At 39.5% G+C, this 14,791-nt stretch overlaps 1 protein-coding gene across 1 annotated transcript in view; it reads right to left on the bottom strand.

The window, feature by feature from the left end:
• Positions 1 to 14,791, bottom strand: part of LOC126088426 (armadillo repeat-containing protein gudu) — a 227,376-nt gene that overhangs the window by 76,414 nt on the left and 136,171 nt on the right. Inside the window, exon 8 of the mRNA XM_049906570.1 lies at positions 4,032 to 4,328. Within this exon, the coding sequence (XP_049762527.1) occupies positions 4,032 to 4,328 (297 nt within the window). The remainder of the gene's footprint in view (positions 1 to 4,031; positions 4,329 to 14,791) is intronic.

Genomic DNA, 14,791 nt, shown 5'->3' with positions numbered 1-14,791 from the left:
AAAGACGCAGGTACCACAACTCGCGGCGAAGCATTGTCAGTGGAGAGGAGGATAACACCATCCCTAGCCGTGAGGCGGTAGCGCAAAGTGTAGTAGTTCCGCAACGGATCAGAAGTCTTAGCGGATGGGCAATCTGGCCAACCCTTCTGAATACAGCATAAAACCCGGGATAGGGTAGGGTCAGAACCCGTAGCAGCCGCCAGCCTGTCCCCAGTGATGGGGAACCCGTCCACAACCCGCTGCTCGGCAAGATCCAGGTGGAAACACAGAAGTTCGTCCCTATTGAATGCCTGATCAGGACCCATGGGCAGGCGAGACAGAGCATCAGCATTTGCATGTTGAGCCGTTGGACAGAAATGAATCTCATAATTGAAACAAGACAAGTAAAGAGCCCAACACTGGAGGCGGTGTGCAGCCTTGTCGGGAAGTGACGTTGATGGATGAAACAAGGAAACAAGTGGTTTGTGATCCATAACAAGATGAAATTTTGAGCCATAGAGAAAAACACCAAACTTATGAAGAGCATAAATGATGGTCAAAGCTTCTTTCTCAATTTGAGAATACTTTTGTTGGGCATCCGTGAGCGTTTTGGAGGCATAAGCAATGGGTTGTTCCGAACCGTCAGAAAAACGGTGCGCAAGGGCTGCACCGCCCCCGTATTGAGAGGCGTCTGTGGCAAGAACAAGATGTTGGCCAGGTTGATAAGTAGCCAGGCACGGGGCCTGTTTCAGCATAGTCTTCAATTTCTGGAAAGCCGCTTCGCATGACGCCGACCAGTGAAAAGGCACGTTTTAATGCAACAGGCGATGCAACGGCTGAGCCACCGAAGCTGCAGACGGTAAAAACTTGTTATAGTATGCTATTTTCCCCAAGAAGGCCTGCAGTTCCTTGACAGATGTAGGGCGAGGAAGGGCTTTGATCGCAGCGACAGTTTGCTGAAGCGGACGAATACCATCACGAGAAAGTTGAAACCCCAAGTACGTAATAGATGCCTGAAAAAATAGTGATTTCTGAAGATTACACTTAAGACCGGCAGTCTGTAAGACATGAAAAAGTGTGCAGAGATTTTGAAGATGTTCTTCAGTGGTGGAGCCAGTGACAACAATGTCGTCCATGTAATTGATACACCCAGGGACAGGGAGCAATAATTGTTCCAAGAATCGCTGAAAGACCAGGGGCGCTAGAAACCCCGAATGGCAAGCGTTGGTATTGATAGAGGCCGAAAGGCGTGTTAAGGACCAGAAACTGCCGGGAAGCAGCGTCGAGAGGAAGTTGATGATAAGCTTCTGACAGGTCAATTTTAGAAAAATACTGGCCTCCAGCAAGTTTAGTTAACAGTTCTTCAGGACGGGGCATAGAGTAAGTGTCAATGAGGCATTGAGCATTTACAGTGGCTTTGAAATCGCCACAGAGATGAATATCACCATTTGGCTTAGCAACGACAACGACAGGAGAGGACCACTCACTGGAAGTGACAGGAAGCAAGACCCCTGAAGTAGTGAGACGATCCAACTCCCATTTTACCCGATCATGAAGGGCCACAGGAATGGGCCGAGCCCGAAAAAACTTAGGCCGAGCAGTGGGTTTGAGCGTGATATGAGCTTCAAAGTCATTTGCACGGCCTAACCCAGGAGAAAAAAAGGGACGAAAATGTCGTCAACAAGGAATCCAGTTGAGCATAAGCAATAGCATCAGAGACAATATTGACAGTCATCTATGGAGAACCCAAAAACGCGAAAGGCATCGAAGCCAAAAAGATTTTCTGTGTTGCTCTGATCGACCACAAATATGGGAACAGTGTGAACGACAGATTTGTAAGATACCTCAGCATTAAACTGTCCCAAGAGAGAAATCTTCTGTTTATTGTACATCCGTAATTGCCGAGTGACAGGTGACAGGAGTGGAGAACCCAACTGAAGATACGTCTGAGAATTAATTATAGTGGCAGCAGAACCGGTATCCACTTGCATGCGAACATCTCGACCAAGGATTTGGACAGTGAGGAATAACTTCCCTGAAAGGGAAGAAGTGCAATTGACAGACAACACAGAATCAGAATCAGCGTCATGTTCATGAACATCATGTATGCGGTCGGATTTGCAAACGGAAGACACATGACCTTTCTTTTTGCAATTGTGACACACAGCCCAACGTTGGGGACAATCCTCGCGTGAATGTTTCGTAAAACACCGCGGACAAGAAGGAAGTTGCCGGGGGTTTTGCTGCAGTTTCTTAGCGGGTTGTTTACGGCTAGGCCGAGGCTGTGCGTGGGAGCGCACTGCGGCCACGTCGGCCGGTGGGGACGCACCGCACGCATTGTCAACAGCGCACAGAGGTTGTATTTCCCCAACGTCACCCCACTCCTCTATTTGCGCCCCAGCGGCTCGAGAAATTTCAAAAGACTGCGCAATGGAGAGAACTTCATCTAGAGTCGGATTCACCAACTGAAGGGCACGTTGCCGAACTTCTTTGTCGGGCGCCGACCGGATAATATCATCCCGTACCATGGAATCGGCATAGGATTCTTTGTGAACGTCAGTAACAAATTGACACTTTTGACTGAGGCTGTGAAGTTCAGCAGCCCAAGCGTGATAAGATTGATGTGGCTGTTTTTGACAACGATGAAAGGCAACATGAGAGGCTACCACATGCGTTTGCTTTGGAAAATAGACAAACAAAAGTGAGCACAATTCAGCAAAGGACAAAGACGCAGGATCCTTCAAAGGAGCCAATTGTGACAACAACCGATATATTTGAGGTGAAATCCAGGAAAGGAACAGAGACTTACATGGTTGTTCGTCCGTGACATGAAATACCAAGAAGTGCTGTCGAAGATGTTTTTCATAATCAGACCAGCCTTCCGCCGTCTCGTCGTAAGGAGGAAAAGGAGGTATAGCCAACGACGAGAAACGCCCCGCATTTGACACCGCGACAAAATCGCGAATCGCCGCTGTTAGAAGCATTTGCTGTTCAAGGAGATTTTGCAGTAGTTGCTCGACAGTAGCCATGGAACCCTGTGAGTCAACGGTGAAAAGGAAAAATCCACTACCACGTCGCCAATTGTTAAAAAGTCAAGTTTAACACATATATTTCGGAATGACACAACACATATAAGTCACAGAGTAAGTTGACAAGTAAGACATGTGTACACGTTAGCATTCGAATGAACACTAAGTCCCAGTCTAGCGGCCGCTGCTCGGCTGGCCGCTTAGGTGGCGCAGCTGCTGCATGGCTGGCAGACAGCGCCGCACATAGAGGACGCGCGTAATTGCGCGGCGGCACTTTGAATGATCGGCGAGTCACAACAAAAAATGTTCTTTGTGCAACACAAGGTGAAAACCAACAACTCAAGCTATATCACAAGTGAGAAAAATTATTATGTGACAAAGGTAATCAACAATCTTAGGATGAAAATCAGTTGGAAGTTAATGAGTGTCAAGGACTGGCAGGGAGCTTTGATATTGACCATATCTTATTGTGTTCTTTGGGAAACACTTGAGTAAAGTAATGCATTGTAAAATTAGTAATCATTAGCTATACATTGTCTCTAAATATGTACTTACAACTATGGTGTGCTGTATGATTTTGTAAGAATTCTGCTTGTTTTAAGAGAAAAGTAATTGGTCTAACGCCTCTAGGAAAGTGGACATGATTGCCAGTCTGCCTTAACACTGTCTTGTGGGGTTATGGGTGGAATTCTTTTATGTCTGGTCAAAAATACGGTGCTTTGATGACACCTGAACTGTTAATACTCTGTGCCAACAATCCTTTTGGTCTTATACAGGCTCAGAAATTTATTTGTCTTTGTTATAGTCCTTACTGACTCAATCTCTTTCAATGAAATCTTCCCTTCATGAAGAGATGCATGCAATGTAAGTTGTGAATAGGCGACAGAATGATTATGTACAGCCAATTGATTATGGAAGCATACATTAGGAAACACACCCTCCCATTCAGTCCTGACTGCTTGTGTCTTATGTCACAGATTGGAATTTTTTAAAAGTTAGAATTAGTATTAATATTATATGTACCTTAGCATTATGGATGCATGGACATAATGCCCAAGCAGCATTTGCTTGGACCCGAGGTGATGGATTCTTCAGCAAAGACCAGATGAGCCTCACGCCATCAAGTTCTTCAATGATTGCCATTGATTCCTTCTCATTAGCACACTCACCAAGCACAAGTGCAACGTTTTCCAGTAGTGACTGGTTAGTACTGTTCAGTAACTGCACCAGCAGAGGAATACCTTTGGCGTTCCTCAGAACTTCTCGATTATGAGGAAATTTTGCACACTGGGCAAGCCCTCCAACAACATTTGTTAGCACCTGTTTTGAAAAATATTTGGAGTGAGTAACAACCAAAAAGTAAAAGAGAGGTTTCATTTAACTTTTGTTTATAGTTTGGAAACTTTGTGATTGGACTCTTTAAGGTAACTGAAGAAGATGTTATTAATGATGATAATTATTTATAATACAAACTTAGCACATTACACAGTAAATCCAAAGCATTCAGAGGAGACAGATTCATACATACAAACACAAAAAATGAGGTGAGATACAAATATATCTATACATCAGGTGAACAGGTGGCACTACCTACCGAAATGGAAAAAGCCGAAGAGTCACAGGAAATGTTAGTCAGCTTATTACTTGAGGATGTCTGTCTGGTTACATAATTCTTTCTGAAAGTGTCTGACAGTCAGGAAATCCTCAGATTGTCTGACTGCCAGTATGTGCTAGTTCATTTAGCATTACCCAGGGTGCACATGTAGTGTTATATTACAGACACGAACTAACCAGACCATCAGCCACATTGTTGAAGAGTGTTCCAGAAGAGCCTATAATGGGAGCCCTGATGACTTCCTGCTCACCACTCCAGAGTTGATAGATTATATTAATAGACTTGATGTTTGTTTGTAATCCTTAAACTTTGTTATATTAGTGATGTTTGTTTGCAATTATTAACGTTTGTTATATTAGTGATTTGTCTGTTTCTTTCTTATGTGTCTGTATTGCCATATGATAAATAAATAATAACTTGAGGATGTAACATCAAGCATAAAAAAAAAAAATAATCAAAGGGTTCAAACCTAAATTAATGAGCTAGGCAATATTACAGGCTCTCCCATAGAGAATATCCAAAGGTGTGTAGTTGAGTAGTTGAACATGAAATTAATGATATGAATATAATAGAGGGAAACATTCCACGTGGGAAAAATATATCTAAAAACAAAGATGATGTGACTTACCAAACGAAAGTGCTGGCAGGTCGATAGACACACAAACAAACACAAAAATACACACAAAATTCAAGCTTTCGCAACAAACGGTTGCTTCATCAGGAAAGAGGGAAGGAGAGGGAAAGACGAAAGGATGTGGGTTTTAAAGGAGAGGGTAAGGAGTCATTCCAATCCCGGGAGTGGAAAGACTTACCTTAGGGGGAAAAAAGGACAGGTATACACTCGCACACACACACATATCCATCCGCACATACACAGACACAAGCCAACATGAAATTAGTTTTTCATGTAAGAGAACTGACTTGCCAGTGAACCTGGTGTAAATAATGGAAGTTATGTAACTTTAGCCCCCTTCAGTAAGGAAAGTAGTCATTGTCATGACAGTAGTGGAGATAATACATCAGAGGTCTACTGGTCATTGAACAACAATGCCAATTGGGATCAGACTCATATATTAGAGATGGAATTTTGTGGAGCAACCAAAGTTAGGAATGAAAGCTGGTGGGCATCAATTTCCACAGTTTAAACCTAAGGTTTCTGTGAATCCACTAATTTTTTCTAAAGTCTTTTCAAGGAGCCTTATCTTCCTCCTGGGATAATGATAAAAGTATAAGGTTTAAATCAAACAATGAAAAATCCAGGATGGAACAAAAAGACAGTCTTCTTGTTGTGTCTATCTGTGACTCAGCATCTTCGCTATACGGTTAGTAGCAACTTTCCATTTCATAATGAAGTATAAGGTTTATTATGCCATTTGGAGGAAGATGCTTCATAGTAGATGATATTAAATTTGAATACATTTAATGCTGTTAAAGATTTCTCCAGAGCATTTAAGGCCAAGTATTGGTCTGACAATACACAAAGAAAACTGAGATTAGAATTATTTGGCCTACAGAGATATACTGAAAACTGAGGCGTTTGTAGGAATTTTGTTAAGTACCATGTGGACCAATCTTTGTAGCTGGATAAGCTTGTGAGTGAGTTACATTTAAATGAACTGTTAATAATATGTTTATCAGATATGGCATGAGTACATTTAGTAGGTGAAAGGTGGACTCAAGACCAAACTCTATTAGAACTAGTAGACCAATTCGGTTATTTAAATAAGGCTAAAAATAAACCCAAAACTAGGATATCTAACTATGTACAAGTAAATGGGACTAGAAACAAGATTATTAAAGGAAGAAGGAAGAGACAAAGGAAGAACAAATTAATTACAGTCGGTATCAAACTCCAAGTTAGACAAGACACAGAAATATAAGGGGATGAAACGATCCACAATATCATAATTAAAATAGTTATGACAGTAATAATAATAAATAATAATAATAATAATAATAATAGTCTGAGAAAGGAAAGAAATAATAATAATAATAATCACAGTAACAATAATGTAATCATCCTAATGTCAATATAAGTAACACTAACCATAATAATCAGATTTGTGGCAACAAAGGGTGTTATAAGCCAGTAAGCAATAGGATGATAATCTCAGAGGTCACAGAGGATGTTCAAGCCATCGTTATGACTAGTATATTGCAAACTTAAAATTGTTTTAAAAATGCTTTTCTCAAATACCAAGATCATCAAGCTTTAGATGAGGAATTACTTATGTACAAAGAAGAATGGGAGATGAATATCTGAAGATTACTAGTAAAAGGGTGTTTTGAGAATCAGATGGTAGAGTTTCTTTTGGAGATTGCTGGCCAAAACAGCTTATAGTTGAAAGAAATGTGGGAACAGAATAGAAGTAAATGGGAGATGTCCTTCTATCCCAGTGAGCAATCTGCAGTTGGTAGGTTTAACTGGCACAAAAGGTAGAAGGACTGTTACTGGTGTTTAGAATTTCTGGAATAATGATACAACAATAAATGCTGGTTGTAACTGACATTAAGTTACCTGTACTGTTAGGTATGGATTGGATGGTCAGCCACAGTGTATTATTAGACTTACCATGAGGGTCATGCTCATACATGTCCACGGCCAGCAGGTCTGAGTTAGGTTGAATAAGGGACAATTACCAACTGATTCCATTGAGAAAATGAATAGTTACAAGATAAAGATGGAAGGAAATATAGAATTGATGGGTGAAGAAGATGCACTAGGAGTAATCAGAATTGATAGAAGTAACACATCGGAAGATCACATCAAAGGGAATTGTGAGTCTGTTGCATGAACCGAAGTGGAAAGAAACTAGCTGGTAAAGGTACTGAGAAGAAATGAGAAAGCTTTCAGTGGTAAACCAAGGTAACTGAAGAATATGAATGCAAATCTGAGATAATGTCACAGATACCATTTTTCAAGATACCATATCCATTGCTTTGAGCATACATGAAGTGGTGAGGAAAGAGATACATCATATGGTCAGAGGGTAAATTATAGAGCTGTCTGACAAGTCTATATTGTAAACCTACAATAGTCATGAGGAGATCTAGTGGTGATATTAGATTGGTTCTTGATGCTAGATTGTTGAATAAGATAAATGAAATTGAGAGAGATCAATCATTACCTATAGAAGAAACGTTGATTAGGTTCCGCAACACTAAGTATTTGAGTATTGTAGATCTAATATAGGTAACTGGCAAGTTCCCTTGGCTGAAGAGTCTAGGAAGTATATGGATTTCTTATTTGATGGAAGGTGTTATCAGTATAAAGTTTCACCATTTGGACTTAACCTATCATTGGCTGCATTTATTTGTGCACTTGGTTTGGTATTAGGGGATAAGTTCTTAGAGAAGGTATTCATTTATGTTGATGATTTTATGATTGTGACAGAACTGGGAAGACCACATTATTACTGGAAGAATTCTTGGAAAGATTAACTGAAAAGGGAATACAGTGAAACCTCTATATAACGCTTTTCAAGGGAGCACAAATTCTGAACACTGTATAGAGGAAAATACTATAAAGAGGAAGGCTTCCAAATAATAATTATAGGGCATTACTGAAGATCGGGATACCACTAATCACTTTTGACAAATGGTGCCATAGATGACATTTTAAATTTTCACAACTCTGTAATATGATATTCATTGCAAATGATCAATGTATCAAATGATTAGTTTTTTGTAATTAAAACATGGGGCCCGGTAGGTGGATGGGCGAAAGTAAATGGCACCAAAAAGATCACAAGCAGAATGTGCGTCACATGTCACGTGACCAGGTTCTGCCGCTGACATATGAAACATGCAGAGTGTGGGCTTTCCAAGCCGGTGCAACTGTGAATCCACAGAACAGAAAATGATGTGTGTACATCCAGTCACTTAAACATTATAAAGAGGTAAATAATTGACCAGGGTTCCAAAAATATGAGCATTACATGGAGGAAATTGTAATATAGAGGAAACACAGTAAAGTGGAAAATTTAACATTGTTTATATGGGCTTTTAGTCGGGACCGAAAAATACAGATGTATCATAGAGGAAAACATTATATGGAGAAACGTTATAAAGAGGTTTCACTGAACTTATTAAGTTTTCAAAAGTGCATTTTGGATGTTGTTAAATAAAGCTTCTGGGACGTATGGCAAACCAGCAAGCTATCAAGCCTGATCCCAAATATATAGAGTCAATAAGAAACTGTCCTCCACCTAAGAATAAAAGACAGCTAAAATCTTTTCTAGACTTAATAGCTTTTTACTAAAAATATGTGCCAAGTCATGTCACAAACTGTTGTTTTTGAAAATGAAAGCTCATTGGTCATTGGATATGGAGTGCCAAGAAGAGTGAGATACCTTAAAATGTGAGCCTAGTGATTACATGATTTTGGGGCATCTAAATCTTGAAAAGGAATATTGTATGGCTGTAGATGCTTCTGGATATGAAACTGATTGTCAAGTGTTCCAGGAGTATGAGGAACAAGGAGAAAAGGAACTAATAATGTTAGCTTTTCTGAATAGAATGCTGTAGAATGCTTACATGTTGTGAGAGAAACTATTCTACTATTGAAAAGGAAACCTTGCCTGTAGTTTGGGCAGCTAAAATGTGCAAGTATTTGTTCTGTGGACATAAAGTAATTGTGCATACAAACTACAGAGCACTAAAAATTTTAACGTTGAGTAAAGTATTGCATGGTACACTGCTCCAAAGGGCAGTTTTCATACAAGAGTGTGATCTAGAAATACAATACATAAAAGAGAAAGAGAACAAAGTTTCCATGCCCTCTCACATTTACCATTAGGTATGGAAGGAGACCTGAACTGCTCAGAAACAGGGAAAGAATTTACAGTCACATTGTTAGTAATTTAGAGTATGAAAGAGAATTAAAACAGTTAATGAAAAATACTGGCATGGAATGGCAGCATAATTTTTGGCTTCATAGAGTTTGTGAGAGGTAGAAAATAGCAAATGAAGAAACAAAATTGGATTTGTTATACAAGGTTTCTATTTAATAAGAGAGATAAGGATTTATCCATATGGCAAGTCTGTATTCCCAAAGTACATATCTGTAAATTAATATGGTACATTCATAAAATTTGTGGACTTTTTGAAATAAAAGGGATCAACAGAATTATCAAGAAAGAGTTGAGAATATTTAAATAGAACCAATAAACTAAACACAGGATGTTAGGTATGAATGTTCAGTTATACCCTAAATACCATCACACTGCTGGTCGGTGTGGCCGAGCGGTTCTAGGCGCTACAGTCTGGAACTGCACGACCGTTACGGTCGCAGATTCGAATCCTGCCTCAGGCATGGATGTGTGTGATGTCCTTAGGTTAGTTAGGTTTAAGTAGTCCTAAGTTCTAGGGGACTGATGACCTCAGATGTTAAGTCCCATAGTGCTCAGAGCCACCATCACACCTTTGAGATTTATCTACAATTGACATTTTCAGACCATTACCTTGAAGAATAAGAGGTACAGTAAGTGACATTGGTGGAAGCCTATTCCAGTTATGTAAATTTATATCTGGTCAAAGTAGCCAATAGTTAAACTGTGATTAGAATTTTGCAAATGGAATAATTGCCTAAACTAGAGTGCGCTAAGCATTTGATCTCAGATAATAGAGCTCGTTTACCTCTCAGGCTTTTAAAGAGTTTTTGACAGTATGTCAAGTAACTAAATACAGCATATTTTAATTGCCAAATATCACCTCCAGGCAAACCCTTTGGGAAGTGTGATGAGAGAATGAGGGTGTTTGGCTAGGACTTACTGTTCCTAAAAGAATTTTAAGTGAGATCCCTGATGACTGCACTGGGATTGCTCCCAAGGAAATAATTTCTGGTAAAATCACAGGACACAGGTTACTAGATAATAATACTAATTAAAAAAAAAAAAAAAAAAAAAAAAAAAAAAAAAAAAAAAAAAAAAAAAAAACACCTCAGGTGAAGGACTGGGAGAGATCAATAAATAATTTCGTAAACAGAAATCTGAAAAGAAGGGCTTTAGCAGGAATATTTAGATGAGGCCAGTGAACTGTACCTATTAATTTCAATGTTAATGAGAGAGTTTTCATCAGAAGCCCTGCATGAGGGACCTTTTGAGATAAAAGAAATACGTCATCCCACGATTGTAGTTGTAAAGAAGAAAGGTACTGATAAAAATAGTAGGAAAGTATCATCTACATGATATAAGGAAATATTTGACTGTGCAGGTGCAGACTTTGACCATAAGTGACGATAATATAGAGAAAAGGACTACAGAAGCAGACTATAAATTAAATAATTTGTTTTCAGTCACAAACTATCTACTGGAAAGTGATATTAAAATGATAGAGAATATTAAAAAGTTGCTAAATGTATGGAAAATACGAAAGTAAAGTCTTTTCCCACCACAGTTGATGAATTAGGTACCAGAAGATCACTGAAAGCATTATATTTGTGCAGTAAAATGATACATTGAAAACGAGGGTAAGGCAAAAAGTCAAGAAAAGCAGCAGAAAGAATAAGTATGACCTGAAAGAAAAAAGGGCAGAGGTATGTCAAAGTAAGTTGGAAGTGTGAGGTAGGAAGAACTGTAAGGAAAAGAATTTGAAGTTGAAGGTAGAATACCTTGAGAATACTAGAAGTATATATTTAGTGATGGTTTGATGAAGAGGGTATGAGAGATTGCTGGAAGCCTCCATCAAAGTCACACGGCACAAGGAAAAGCTGTAAGTGCTCAATATAATTAAATTGTTTTTTGTTCTTGGATTTGTATGGGTGATTATGTTGGTGTTCACATGACGGAATAAATATCTTCAGTGGTGATAAATGTTGAGTAATTGAGAATTAAGAGTTTGTTGTTGCATGTGTGTTAAGCAGGGTAAGTGCCCATTAATGTTTTGTACTGAATGGGGGTACTCTCTCTTAAATTTTTCTGGATGGGAATATGTTTCTCATTATCTTTGAGATGAGCAGTTAATTGCATGGGTTAAATACCTGGTAAGGTCAGCATATGCGTTATGGTGATCACAACATGAAAGGTATATATGCAGATGGAACAAGCAAGACTTTAGGGTGACTAATGAGGGGATGAAGCAATGAATGCATCTTTCATTACACATTACGTAAAGGTGAAATAAGTTAAAGAATATATGATTAAAAACTCTATGGCCTCTGGAACTTCTCAGAAATAAATTATAGAACAAAATTAAACATCAATTTGAGTTTGAAATTAGATAATTTTAGATTTGATAAAGAACTGGGAACCTTTAAAAGGGAACAAAGAAGCACGGCTTCTCAACCACCAAATCAGCCATTGGAGAAAATATGATATGAGTAAATGTCACTAGTTTGGATTTAAGTTAATTATTTTATTGTAACATTTGTAGAGAGAGAATTCCATCTCAGCTAGGTTAGGTGTGGGTCTGTGATAAGTTAATGTGAGGAGGAGGTTCTGTAATGTGTCAAAAACATTTTGTACAGTACAGTATGGATCAGTTGTCACCTCAACTCATTTTGGACAGATTTACATTCATATGTATGGCTGAGACATGGATATTATAGAATAGTTTATTATGATGTTATATTTGTACTGTATGTATATTGTTGTAGAGAAAGAGAAGTCATGTAGAGGTGAGAAGCTGCCACTTCTGGTAGAACCAGTGATTCAGGCCGGACAGGGTTCCGGGCAGCAAAGATAACATACCAGCAGCATATGGTTGCTATTCCACATCATGACAGCAGAAATCAAGAATTAAGCCAATGTTAGAAGCAGGGTATTAGTTGGGCTGGTAATCACCAGCACGCACTACTGGGAATTACAGAATTTCCCAAATAGTGTATCAGGAGGTCTAAAAACCTGCAAATTTATTGCAGTATGGACTGGCTCTCAAAATATCATTCCTGTAGTTGTTTGAAAGTCTATAAATTTAATGAGTCTGTTAGATAATAGAAAATAATCTCATACAATCCACATAATAATGGGTGAGATGATAATATTGAAGAAAGATTTTTCTTTTTGCTACACATTACAAAGGATTATAAAAAAAGTGCTTTGGCAATGAATTAGTTCATCTGGTGTTAACTATTGTCACCCTCTTGCACTAAATCAAGTTTAATGATAATCAGTAATAGTCAATACAATACCTTACTGCTTAGCAAAATGTAATCTGTTTTATGTTAATGAGACTTGTTGTATCTAGAATTAGTTTACATTTGAAAGAGAATCTTGATTACAAAAGCAGTAGGTACTGTGACTTGTTAGGAGTCAGATGTTATATCTATGGCCACAACATAAAAAGACAAGTGAGTGTACTAAAGTGGCTCAAACAAAATAAATGTGATGAAACTGGTGAACCTGAAAGAAATATAGCAAAAATTTTGAATAGAGATAGTGATAGTGCCGAAAGTGCAGTGAAACGACTCGCTACAGTGGAACGTGCAGTAAGTACCTCTACAAGCTCTGCAATAAATTGTGTAATGGGTTCATTCAGTGACAACCACATTTTTGTGTCCTTGCTGGACCTCAGATCAGTGGAGTTATTTCAGTGCTGAGAATCAATCAATGAAGTTAACATAGGATGTAAGATACATTCAGAAGCAAATTTTGTTCCTGACAGGCCTTAGGGACTTCACATTTTGCAGGAATGGATACAGGGAAGTAGTGACAGCAATAAGTTTTTTTTTCCAATGAGCCAGTTTAATAGCAGTATTTTGTAGAATGGGCACTCATGCTTATTGACATACTGTATGTTTCATTGTATGAAAAATAAACCACACTCATGAAGGAAATTAAAAAAATGTCCTGACTAATTTATTGGTCTCCCCAAGATAAAAATTACAAACTCCAACTCTATCTGCAAATAAAAGAGTAATTAAAATGCTAGAAAAAGGATAGATTGCTACTCACAACATAGCAGAAATACTGAGTTGCAGACAGGCACAACAAAAAGGCTACTAAACACGTCAGATTTCAGCCATAAGGCCTTGTTCTGAAATAGACAAAAAGTACACACACACACACACACACACACACACACACACACACACATGCAAATGCAGCTCACACACACATGACCACTGCCTCTGGCTGCCAGGGCCAGACTGCAAGCAACAGAGCACGATAGGAGGAGCAATCCGGTTGGGTGGGGGGTGGGGGGTGGGGGAGAAGGTGGAGGTAAGGAGGAGGCAGAGGTGGAGAGGGGAAGGGAGAAAAGAGTACATGTGGGAGACAGTAAAGTACTGTTTGTGGAAGCATACAAGGACAAAGTGCAGAGAGGATAGGGCAGCTAGGTGCAGTAGCTAGGTGCAGTCAGGAGCTAGACAGATGGCTGGATGGGGAGAGGGGGGGGGGTGAAAAAGGAGAGAGATGTAAAAAGACTGTGGATGCACCTGTGTAAAAGACGGCTGTGGAGTAGGAACAGGGAAGAGGATAGGTGTGTCAAGGACGATGACTAACAAAGGTTGATGCCAGAAGGTTTATGGGAATGTAGGATATATTGCAGGGAGGGTTCCCATCTGTGCAATTCAGAAAAGCTGGTGTTGGTAGAAAGGATCCAGATGGCACAGGCTATGAAGCAGAAGAACATTGTGTTGGGCAGTGCACTCAGCAACTGGGTGGTCCAGCTGTTTCTTGGCCACAGTTTGTCAGTGGCTGCCCAGGCGGCTTGTTAGTTGTCATGCCCATGTAGAATGAAGTACAGTGGTAGTATATTAGCTTCTAGATCATGACTGGTTTCACAGGTAGCCCTGCCTTTGATGGGATAGGTGATGCTTGTGACTGGACTGCTGTAGATGATGGTGGGAGAATGTATGGGAAAGATCTTGCACCCAGGTCTATTCCAAGGATATGAGCCATGAGGCAAGGGGTTGGGAGCAGGGGTTGAGTAGGATGGGTGATGATATTGTGTAGATTTGGTGGGTGGCAGACAGAATAGCACTGTGGGAGGGGTAGGGAGGATAGTGGGTAGGACATTCCTCATTTCATGTCACAACGAGAGGAAGTCAAAACCTTGATGGAGAATGTGGTTCAGTTGCTCCAGTCCTAGATGTTACTGAGTCACGAGGGGAGTGTTCTTTTGTGGCCAAACAGTGGGACCCTGAGAGATGGTGAGTGATTGGAGAGATAAGGCATGAGATGTCTGTTTCTGTACAAGCATGTGAGGGTAATTACAATCTTTGAAGGCA

Source organism: Schistocerca cancellata, chromosome 6, assembly GCF_023864275.1.
Source record: "Schistocerca cancellata isolate TAMUIC-IGC-003103 chromosome 6, iqSchCanc2.1, whole genome shotgun sequence".
Lineage (NCBI taxonomy): Eukaryota > Metazoa > Arthropoda > Insecta > Orthoptera > Acrididae > Schistocerca > Schistocerca cancellata.
This window is presented reverse-complemented; position numbering and strand designations above follow the sequence as displayed.